The sequence below is a fragment of the Rhinolophus ferrumequinum genome, chromosome 18 (assembly GCF_004115265.2).
Source record: "Rhinolophus ferrumequinum isolate MPI-CBG mRhiFer1 chromosome 18, mRhiFer1_v1.p, whole genome shotgun sequence".
NCBI lineage: Eukaryota > Metazoa > Chordata > Mammalia > Chiroptera > Rhinolophidae > Rhinolophus > Rhinolophus ferrumequinum.
Genome location: NC_046301.1, coordinates 9,277,560 through 9,289,774, shown reverse-complemented (window position 1 = coordinate 9,289,774; position 12,215 = coordinate 9,277,560). Strand labels below are relative to the sequence as shown.

General features: G+C 34.6%; 1 protein-coding gene across 1 annotated transcript in view; it reads left to right on the top strand.

The window, feature by feature from the left end:
* The window catches only part of SCLT1 (sodium channel and clathrin linker 1), a 98,344-nt gene that overhangs the window by 37,202 nt on the left and 48,927 nt on the right, over positions 1-12,215 (top strand). The window contains exons 10-13 of the mRNA XM_033133484.1: positions 2,624-2,714; positions 4,321-4,412; positions 8,598-8,775; positions 11,276-11,374. Coding sequence (XP_032989375.1) covers positions 2,624-2,714; positions 4,321-4,412; positions 8,598-8,775; positions 11,276-11,374 — 460 coding nt within the window. The remainder of the gene's footprint in view (positions 1-2,623; positions 2,715-4,320; positions 4,413-8,597; positions 8,776-11,275; positions 11,375-12,215) is intronic.

Below are 12,215 nucleotides of genomic sequence, written 5' to 3'. Positions count from 1 at the left end.
CTTAGGACCAGTGCCTGAATTTTTTTTTTTTTTTAAATTATGTGAGAGAGAGATTCTGTTTCAAATGAGAGATTCTTTTTCAAATGGAAAATACATCTATTTGGAAGAATTAATTGCTCACAAAATTATTCTAGGATTCCCACACATGAATATCAAATGGGATAGGCAAAATCTAAGTAAAAGATCAAGATATACTTATACCTATGACTATCTGTCTTCCTTCCTTTTGCATTCTCTTTCTTTCATTTATGATATATTTACTTCTATATGCTAGGTACTGTGCTATCTACTGAGGATTTAATAATCAACAAAATGTGATCATTGCCTTTAATGATCTTACATTCTGTATTTTTTTATAAACTCCCAATTCTATAAGGGAGTCTCTGTTAATAATCTACAAAGTGTTATGTATCATAAAGGCTGGAATTGTAGGGTCTTTTGCGTTGGACAAGTTAGGGAAGACTTGAGATGAGGAGACTTTTGAATGAAGTCTTGAAGATTGTGGAAGTTACCCAAAAAGAAGGAAGGAGGCTAATCAAGCATGTGAAAAAATATACAAGGCTATGTTAGAAGTCTGTTCTACCTGAAACATAAATTTCATTGGGGGAATTGGCAGACATGAGAGTCTTGGAGGCCAGCCTGATAGGCCATGCAGAGGAGTGCCGATTGAGTGCCCAAAGAAGTGGGGAATCCAAGGTCGGCTTTAGCTCAAGTGGTTACTTTGTCATACAGACTATCAATCCCTACCCAAAGAAGGGGGGAATCCAGAAAACGGTATTAAACGAGACTTTTTGTCACTAGATAATTTTATTTTTGCAGATATGATGCATTATAGAGGATGAATTAAAGAGGAGACCAGCAGTGAATAGATAAGTTTGGAATCTATTGGAATAGTCCTGGGAAATCATGATGGGGCCAAAGATTGGGCATAGAAGTGGAAATGGATTACAGAGTTGAGAGAGAATTTAGGTAGAATCATTAGGCAAATTAGATAGAAATGAGGAAACCATTATAGAGGTTTGGTCTTGGCAGATTATCTAATCCACCTCCCTGTTGTTGGACATGTGATTGCTGAGACACTCCTGTTGTCAAATAAATTGCATTAGGCCACGTTATTAGTTGGTGACAGAACCAGGCTTCGGAGTCTAGCGTCCTCCATATTGCACCTTATTCCCACTGTGTGCCTAACAGAGAACGTTTTTCCTTCATCATGCTATGACATTATAGCTGTTTACAGTTTGCAGTGTACTTTAATGTACATTGTCTCTTTCCATTTGTACAGCAACCCCATGAGACAAGTAGAATGAACATTATTCCCTTTCTTTCCTTTTAAAATATGTAGACTGTTATAACTGGTAGATTCATTTATTGATTCACATAGTAGATGAGATCCACTCCTGGAATTATTTCTAAGCTTAAAGTAGATTTTAAATTCACTGGTGTAAGGTGGTTTTTGTTTTTTGTTTATTTTTGTTTTGTCATTTGGTGAATCATTTTACAAGTAGAAGAAGAAAATCCATTTTATGTCTGATAAATTCATATTTTTATAGATTAGATTTATTTAAAGCAAAGCATTTTCTTATACAGTCATCTTATAGTAATATAATCTTATAAAATATTATTGGGACCATTTTTTGGTAGACAGTATATCATAGAAGACTCTGTTTAAATACCAATTTCATTACTTATTGTTGAATCCTGGGGCAAGTTGGTAAACCTGCCAACCTCACTCTCTTGACTTCATTTTGATATAATAATAGTACTTAATTCACAGAGTTATTGCATTAAGTGAGATGATGTTTGCAAAGCATTTAGGACAATTTCTAACACCTGATAACTACCTAATACAGTTTAGCTATTACTAGATTTTTTTAATTGTTGTTTTATGCTAATCAGTAATGTAATTATAAATACTGTCAGTCAAAAGTAAATGAATTGACATTTGTTGTGAATTGTGTATTAATTTCTTTATGTTCAACAGCACTAATATGATTTATAATATATATAAAATACAATTAAGAAATAAATATGGGCATTTCCTACACTAAAGAAGCTTGCTACCTAAAAAATATGTTTTCTGTGTAATCAAAGTGTTCTGTATTCACATTTAGTTGGTATGAAATTAAAAATACTTTTTTTTCTGTTTCATAAAGTCTTCATATTCTAAAACTTTTATGGGGATTCAAGAAGATACTGAAACTTATTTGATACTGTTAGAACATTCCAAAAACTTGTCTTTTTTGTCCTTTGCAACTACAGCCTCTGAAGAAAGTGAATATACTGTTTTGAGGCATGTTTCAATTCATTATGTTAAGCGGTTACATATACATGCTTCTGATGTTTAAGGAATGATGGAGGTGTTGAAGCTTAGGTTCATTTTCATAGAGAGGCCAATCAGGAATACTTCTCTCACTCTACAAGTTCAGCAAATTATAGACATAAGTATATTCTGCTTACTGCACTGGTATTCAATGTTATGCACTGTCATAATATCTTAACATGATAAAGATCTTTTGTGTAACAAAAACTAGTCTGATTTTACCAAATTTAAATTCCTTTTCTAATTTTTTAAATTCCTTATGGTCTATGAAAACTGTGTTTATTAATTTACTATATATTTTAGGAAAGCCAAGTTAGATCTGAGAGTTGCAGTAGCAAAAGTGGAAGAGTTAACTAAAGTGACTGAAGATCTTCATGAACAGATGCAAAAGAAGGTATTTTCTTATTGCTAAGACAACTAATTGCCTGTTGCTTAGTTTTCTATGTTTCTATTGTTGATCTATTTAGATTAGTATTAAAGAGGGTTGCTGGAAAATGAATTGATCATTTACTTGCCCTCTAAATATAAAGTATGAAATTAGGAATTTAAATTATAATATTGGAAATAACTGTATTGTCCAATTTTCAACCAAAAGTTACTAGACAGGAAGGCGTAACTGTTGGCAGTGGGGGACAGTCAAGAGAAATTCACTTTTAGTGAACCCAGCTGTTGGATTTAGCAGGCAAAGGCAGAAGGCAGGGACAGAAAAGATGTTTAAAGAAGTAATGGCCGAAAACTTCCACAATTTGGTGGAAAACAGCAGATCCAAGAATCTCAGTGAACCCCAAGTAGGACAAACACAAAGAAGATCACTTTTAGATATATCATGACAACACTGATAGCCAATTATAAAGAGAAAATGTGAAAGCAGTAACAGAAAAATGGCATAAACAGGGGACTAGCTAGGAGTAATGGCTGACTTCTCATCAAGAAGCAGGAAGCAGAAAACACTGGAATAACATAGATGAAGTGCTGAGGGCGAAAAAATGCTCACTAAGAATTCTGTGTCCAGTGAAACTGTACTTCAAAAATGAAGGCAAAATAAAGGCATTTCCCCATAAAACAAAAACTGAGAGAAGTTGTCACTAGCAGAGCTGTGCTTCAGAAATGCTGAAGGAAATTCTTCAGTCCGAAAGGAAATGACACCAGATGGCAACGCAAATATAGGAAGTAATTAAGGACAACAGAAATTGTACATATGACATACTATACCTACATATTTTTTTTTATTAATACCTTAAAACACTACTGCTTAAAACAGAACTGAGCACTGTATTTGATGGATTTATAAAGTATGCAGATGTAAGATATGGTAACTGTGGCACTAAAGGCTAGGATTGTATGTCGAAATAAGTACACAGCTGCAATGTTCCAGTATTTTCTCAGAAATTAAATATTAACTCTAAATAAATTGGGATAAAGATGCATATTTTAATCTCTAGAGCAACCCTAAAAATAATTCAAGCAGGTTTAGCTAAAAGCCAATATAGAAAAATCAAAATGGTATAGTAAAACATACTTAAGACACCAGAAGGCAGGAAAGGATGAACTGGAAGTTTTTTTTTTCAGATGGCACAAATGAAACCTATTAATATATTTTAAAGCATCGCCATGTCAAAGAAGAATTATCCTGTGCTTATAATGTGATGCAGTGTAACCTAGTTAAGAGAGTATATTCTAAAGGCAGACTGCATGCAAGTCCTTTGTTTTGTTAGACTTGCAACATAGAAATACAGCACTTTGAAATATTGGTAGAAATCTATGTTTTGATTATTGATTACTTAATACCTGATTGATGGTATCCAATACAGTGAAGTTCTCTTCCCCCTTTTTTAATGTATGCATAATTTGTTCCCAAAATGTCTCTACTTCTTTAAACTTACATATTAAATTCTAGCAGTGTAATAACTTTAGAGAGTGAACTCTTGTCTTCATGCTGTATACTGAAGTATTGAATTTTCACATACTCTAAGTAAGCTTTCCGTTTCTTTATTTTCTAGGAAGAGGATATGATGTCTGCCCAAGGAAGAGAGGAAGCATCAGATAGGCGTTTACAACAGTTACAATCTAGTATAAAACAATTAGAAACAAGGTAAATTGTTAATACATCTCGCTTTGTCTATATGCTTCAAAAGATATTCTACAGTAAGAGTTTCAGTATGTATTTTATAAGTGCTAAATAAACTATAATCATTGGTTTGAAATCTGATTTACTGGACATTGTTTATTTTTTAAAAATCGTATTCAAAAGATTGGTGTATTTTGAAAATATATTCAAAGATCATTTCTGTCTTTACCTTTTCCCCAAAAGAGTCATAGTCAAGTTTAGTCAACCCCAAAATCAAAAATATTTTTTCGATCGTAAAGCAGAAAAAAAAACAGTAATGAAGTTGGGTAAAAATTACACAGAAAAACCATTTCTTACTAAGTAGATATACAAGAGGGAAAAATACTTGAGAAATCGTTATAGATGTTTTCCTTGGAGTCTTCCAGAGCAATAATTTTCAGTTATCTTTGAAGTTCTGGACTACTTTTAAAATATATTCTGTAGCTTTATCTTTAATTGCTATCTTAATGCAAACACTCTAGAATCTTTTGTTGATCTCCTGTCATTTCCTAATCCTTATTAGGTGTTCCCTTAAGAAACTTCAAAATTGTCATGTATAATCTATTGAAGATGCAGTGACCACAACCTGTAAATTCACGTTATGGTTTAGAATTGAAAAATCTACACTGTATGAGTGGAATCTGCTACCCTCAGAAATAGTCTACTGATCTGAGCACATCCAAAATTGAGATCTCAGCTCTAGTCACAGATCCATGGCTTATTGTTTGTTCAGAAAAGAAAATAAATGTCTTTGACCTTCTATTTCCTGCTCTCCAAAATGTTAGTAAAAGTAATGTTTTTGCTCAGAGGAGGTTGAGAACTAATTGATTTTAACTGCTAACTTGAGATTCTGATGAAAGCAATTGTAATTTTTAAATGCTAGGGGTTTTGTTTTTCATTTTTCTAAACTTTTCAGCAGTCGGTTGTCTCAGTGTTTTCCTGAACTTTTGTTGCATTAACCTTAGAGAAAAGGTCTGTCGTAAATTTTTATTTCTGTTATTTTAGTAGCATTCTGTGCTATGAAAATAAATGCTAGAGAGACACAAAACAGTGAAATCTGAATGAGTGAATTTCACTTTGTTGATTCTGATAGTATTGAATCATAATGAATCAAGTTGTGTATTCATTTGACAATGTCTTAAGTCGTGCCTTTAGTGTTGAGGGTTTGGGGATTCTTGTTATTATGGTTTCATTTTGCTTTGCTTTTAGTATAAAGCTATCTATAATATAACCTAACTAAACAGTTCCCTAAGAAGAGGTCACTGAATGTGTAAGAAAATCTAAAGATACTTCTTTTTTAAATCTAGTTACCAGTTAGCCGCCTATGAAGGAGATATTTTTACATCGGCTGTCTTTTAGAGATTTCAAATTATTATTAAGTTCTTACTATAATAAAAAATGGTTATATATTTTAAAGTTTAAAAAAATCTCTTGTATTTTTATATAAGAGAAAGCATTATTATATATTTGTGTATTTAATAAGTGTCTCTAGCAATGTTTAGCCAATATGTTTTTGTGTGAATGTATTCTATTTAATGGAACTGCCATGTTGAAAAGCTATGTTTTTAATGGTCATCTTGGTTCCATAAAATCAAAGACACTTTCACCTCAAATACTTATTAGTGTAGTTTTTAAATTATTACTTATTTTTAAAATTATTTGTGATCTTTTCAAATGCCACAAACATCGAAGAAGCATAAGTCATTGCCTTCCATCTTCCAAAGAAGGATACCCTTTTCCTCCTTTAGATGATTTATGGATCCTGGGAATTATCTCTAGGGAATGACAGTTCTCTCTGGGAAAGACTTCTCTGGTTTGTATATGCTCTGCTGTGAACTAATAAGGCAGGAGTGAAATGATTAGAATGGCTTTAAACTACCTCTCCATAAGCTCTTCATGAGTCCCCCTCTGGCTGGCCTAGGGGCCATGGTGACGTGAAAGGATGAACTGAGTGTCGCAGAGTGACAGGTGTCCTGCGCCTCTGGGGAGAGGTAGTGCTTCACCTTCTAGCAAAGATGCTTTAGCCGAAGTAAAATGGAATGAATAATGCCCTGTATATGAGTATAAATCATTATATTACAATACGAGATGACTGAATTACGTTAAAAGGTACACTTGAAGATTTTGATCAAAAAGCAAGGCCCAGTAATATGTTGTTTTAGAAAACAACTAAAACAAAGAATAAATGAACTAGAAGAAAGATCTCAAGAAAGGAAAGATGAAGAGGATTTGTCTTAAATTTAAAATACAGGTTTTAGTGGAGAATATAGCAACTTATAAACAAAAAGGAAGTGAGAGCGATAGATTCCTATCACATAAGGTAAAAACAGTTAAGTAGAATAAAGAGGGACCTATTGTGAAAAGGGCACTATTTTGAAAAACATACAACATTAATAAATCAAAATACAGCAAATAACAGGACAGCTCAATATGTGTTTCAAAAGTTAGGAAGTGCAAGGGTGATTTGATGGAAATACAGTTGTGGTCATGATTTTTGGCTCTCTGCATCTTACCTCCCTTCAGGTCTGGGGGCTTCCCAAGTAGACCAGCTTATTCTGTGGTAAAGTTCTGGGCATGTCCCTTGCTACAAAGCTTCACACCTGGCTTTCCAACTCTCCCAGTGAGGCTGTGAACGTACCGATATCTTTTTAATTAACCCTCTTTCTGCTTAAGTAAGAGTTGGCTTCTGCTGCTGGCAGCTAAGAACCCTGATTAAAATAGTAAATAGACCTTAACTCACTTCCCTTGGAATTAAGCAGATCTACTAAATAACAACAACAAAAATATGTTTTTAAAAGAGAGGAATGAAATACAAAGTAGGCAGAGCTCTCACAGTTCCCAGAGCAGAAGCAGGAAACTTCTTCCTGGTACCGTTGTGTTTGGCTGTGGGTGTTGGGAGCAGGGAGAGGCCAGGGAAAGTTTCTCCTGCCACCACTTGTGGGGGGAAAACCTGAAAATAACAAAGAAAGGTATGAAATGTAAGTTATCTTGCCAGAACATACCAGAACATGTTACTAACGATTCAGGAGTAAACAAATGAAACAAATGAAAAGGCATAGCAGTCTTTTGAGGAAATCTAGGAGATTACATTAACAGTCTATGGATGAAGGAGACCATCTTATAGAAACTGAAATCCCAAAAGTCAAAAACAATAGTCAACTTTAGCCGTATTAAAGTCAAATGTTGTAGTGTGGTAAAGATTCCCTAAATAGAGTCAATAGGCAACAACAACAAAAAAGTAGACTTGAGAAAGATATTTGCAGCATATAGGACAGACCAAGGGTTAGTATCTTAATAGTCAAAGAATTCTTATAAAGGAACAAGCAAAGTAGATAACCCATCAGAAGAAAACAGGCAGAGAATATTAAGAAGAAATTTCAAGATGACAATTCGCATGGGTAACTTAAAACATGTGCTGAAACTCTCCAGTAATCAGGGAACTACAAACTAATAGCGAAATGAAGTTACATCCATCATTGTAGGAAAGGAAAGGGCTTTAAGAGGTATCGCTTGAGGGGATTTCTGCAAGATAGTATTGAATGAGAAAAGCCTATATACTATTAATTAATTAATATGATCTTAATTTTTATAACACAAAAAATTATGTTAAAAACGTACGTATAGATGTATATATATTGTGTATGTGTATTTGTATGTTGTATGTATATGATTTTATGAACATAGGAAAAAATATTCAAAGATATACATTAGTAAGTTGACATGGGTTCTCTGGGTATAGAGTAGGAAAGGGGAGCCAAGGCACAAAAGAAAAAAGAAAAAAGAAAAAACCATATAAATAAAAAGAACAACTCATGCTTTAAGGATTTGCTTTATAATATTATCATCTAACTGTATAATACACCGTGATGCTATAGAAAGTATAAGATTAATTAGAGTCAAAATATCTAGATGCAGTCTCAGCCCCACTGCTCATTTGGCATATAACCTTAATCAAATGCTTAACCTTCATTAAAATGGGTCTGTTTGTTATTCTTTAAAATGTAAATAATGCAATCTGCTTTATAGAACTTTTGTGCGAATCAAATGAGAAAATACATGTGAAAGTAACTGGAATAATGTTTGTCCTGTAATAGATGCTCAGTAAATCTGCTATCTCCCTCTTTCCCTTTAAAAATATTTAACTTTTACAATGCAATTACTAATTTTTAGATTATGTGCGGCCATCCAAGAAGCCACTCAATTAAGAGCAGAAAACACACATTTGGAAAAACAGACTAGAGAATTGAAAGCAAAGTACAATGAATTAGAAGATGAAAAATGTGAAGCTATTCTAAGAGCCAGGAACAGCATGCTACTCCTAGAAGAAGCTAACCTGCAAAAAAGTCAGGTAAGAAAACTAGTTAACATGTTTATGAAAAATAAAATATTGAATATTCCCCCATACAACCTAATAAAAAGGGAGTCTGTAACTACAGAATAAATGCACGAAAACGAAATTGCTATGCTCTCCATTTAGAGACATGGCTACATTCTTGATAGTAAGACTTAATATCGTAAAATATGATAAAATGTCGGCTCTGTCCCAAAACTTACATATCAGACTTTTCTTATGTCTACAATCCTGTGTAATTCATCTCCATCCCCTATGGTCTCATACTCTTTAAACATTAGTAGAGCAGAAGCTTAATTGACAGGAATTGAATTTAGCTGCAAAGATTTGTTAACTGGAGCCTTCATGTCACTGTTTTGTTTTTTCTTAACCCTCCACAATTGATTCTTATGCTATCACATATCATATTTTTGTCTTCTGCCACTTCCATATGAATGGTGTATAGTTTATAGAAGTCATGGAGTAGATAGATTTGTTTTTAATGTTGCTGCCTTCCTTATGTAGAGATCATTAGATCATTAATTCACTTAACTTGGAAATGTGTAATACTCTGCTGGGAAATACGAGGAGCACAAAGGAAATACTCTGTTTTATTTATGTTTCCCTTTTGATGTAGTAGAAGATTTTTCAAAAGAGCTTTTAAAAAGAAAACAAGCAATACATTGTATGTTAGTTAAGAAGCTAATAAGAAATTTAAAAAAATAACTATCCATTTTAAGGTGTGGGAATGCTAAGGTGCTTAGTGTACCTTTCAGCTAATCTTCTCATCTGTGATATGAATACTATTTCGTAGAATGGTTGAAAGGCACAAAATAGACATAGAATGCTTAGGAATAGCTCTTAACACCTAAGTTAGCTAGAAAAATTAAGAGCAGGACAAAATTGTTTATCTCTCCCCCCTGAAACCTAGTCTCATGAACATTCTTAACATCGGGTCTCTAAAGATGAACATTTGTGTAGAACAAATGGACAGAGAAGGTAATGGACAGAGAACAAATGGACAGAGAAGTGACACTCATTGCGTAACTGTAAGTCTTCTCGCCCACGTCCTAGTCAGCAGACCCTTCCAGAGGCTGCTCATGGCTGTAAGATCGAGCTCCCTCTTGACTCATTGCTAAATTGCTAGAGGGCTCCCACCTTCAGTCCCCTGTTCTAAGAAGTCAAGGGTTCTTTCAGGCCTTCCTGCAAACAGACCTGAAGCACAGCCTTGCGGAGTTCTCTTAAAATGCTTCCCCCCTTTCCTCATTGTCCCATTCTCCCCCACAAGCTGTTACATCAAGACAGCTGCTGCTCTTACTAGCCTCCCTATTTACTCAGGAGGACAGTTATTAAGCAATGAAAAAAAGACAGAGATAGCAATGTGTATGGGATTTTTGGAAGACAGTAGGATCAGAACACAGGGCCACTTATTATGTGACGATAAAAAAAGAGAGAGTGAGTGAGAGTGAGAGAGAGAGAGAGATTTAGTCAGGCCTAAAATTGAGGAGTTCTGGGCTCAGAATGATATTTGAGCTAAAGATGTAAATTTGGGAATTTTCAGCATATAAATGATATTTAAAATCGTGAGATTGGATTAGGCCACCAAGGGATAGACGTAGATGGAGGAAAGGACCAAGGACTGAGTCTTGGGTAGTCCAGTACTGAAGAGGTTGAGGAGAAGAGGAAGAAGCAACAGTACAGACGGAAGTGAAGGACCAGTAAGTTAGGAGGAAACCCAGTACGGTTGTGTCTAAAAGTCACATCAGAAAGTAAAACAAGGGGGGAGATCTAATCAATTATCTCATCTGTTGCTGAGATTGAATAAGGTAATTACTCCAAATTGACTCATGAGTTATCAATATGGAGAACATGGATGGTGGAAGCCTGATTGGTGTGAGCGTGTAAGAGAGAAAGTATTGTAGATGAGCTAGTGCAGACTTCAGAGTTTTGCTGCACAAGGAAGCAAAGAAATAGGGTGTGACTAACAAGAAAACTAAGATTATTAGAATGTCTTATAAGCAGGACATGAAAATGACTGGATACGTAGAAACACATCAAGAAGACAAAGTTGGTGGAGTCTATTGTGTTTGAGGTGTGAGATGACAAAAGACTTAATTTAAATAATACCAAATAATAGAAAGAGGGAAATCCAAGAGATTTTCCCGAGAATATACTACCTGGATTTGGTGACTTATTTTGTATAGGGACTGAAGGAGAAGGAAAATTCAAACATAATTCTAAGCTTTCCAACTGAAGAGATTAGAAGAGTGATAGCACACTGGCTGAAATAAATACCAAAAGAAGATAAATTTTTAGTCAGGAGAAGGTCAGGTGAGGAGGGTTGACAAAATAAATACCAGTCATGATTTAGGCAGAAGTTCCAAGTGCACATGTCTCAGAAGTTTAGAATAAGATGTTTGCTTTCAAGAATGTGACGAGTGGATAGGTTTTTACCCATTTATTGTTATCTTTATTAATAATGACGTGACCTATAATAACGTCAGATTATTTTCTGAAGGCTCTGCTTGAAGAGAAGCAAAAAGAAGAAAATATAGAGAAGATGAAAGAAACATTTTCTCGGTTTGTGGAAAATGCTGCCAAACTACGCAGGAAGGAAGTAAGGAGTTTTAATTCTATTTAAAATTCAAAATTTTACTGCTTAAGACTAAATACTACTTAAGTTTTTGCCTGATGAACCCAGCTAATTAACTGTCAGCTAATTCAGCTAATTGAATCAATTGTGCCAAATTTCAAATAAGTCATCTCAAGGTAGTAGCACCTACTATTAGAGCTAGAGTGAGGTAGCAGTGGAGGGTCAGGAAACGGGGAAGAGAGGGATTTAGGCTGGGTATATAATGATGATTAACACACCTGATGTGTAAAGTTAAAAAGAAGGCTCAAAAAGCAACTTCGAATGCATAAGAAGTAAGAAAACCTACCGTTGTTTACAGTATTTCAGAGTCTTAGGACCCGAGAAATCTGGTTTAACCACTTATTTTATTGGTAAAGATACTGAAACCCATAAGAGGTTACTGACCCACTCAGTTATATACCAGTTAAAGCCGGAGCTTACACAAGACCTGCCCCTTACTCTACTGAGTCCAGCATGGTTTCAGCCACATCATGCTGGTACTTACACAATTTGTGTGGTTGTTTGCAATTCTATTATCAAGAAAAATATAGTATTTTTGTGTTAAAGTAATGAGTTGTTTCTTGGTTTGAATTGTCAGGCTTTTGAAAGTTAAAACTGTCTTGGAAACCTAAGTTTACTTTGATACAAAGCGACAGGGAAGACATACAGGTATTGGCCTTTCCCTCTGGAATAGATAGGAATCACTCCGTAAGCGGCGTGGTACCAGTGTGGAAATCGGAAGTGAGTTTAGGAGGCAGAAACCGCAGAAAGCCATTCTGAAGATGGAAAACACCGGAACACACGAGTTAAGTCACGAGCTGAGGGT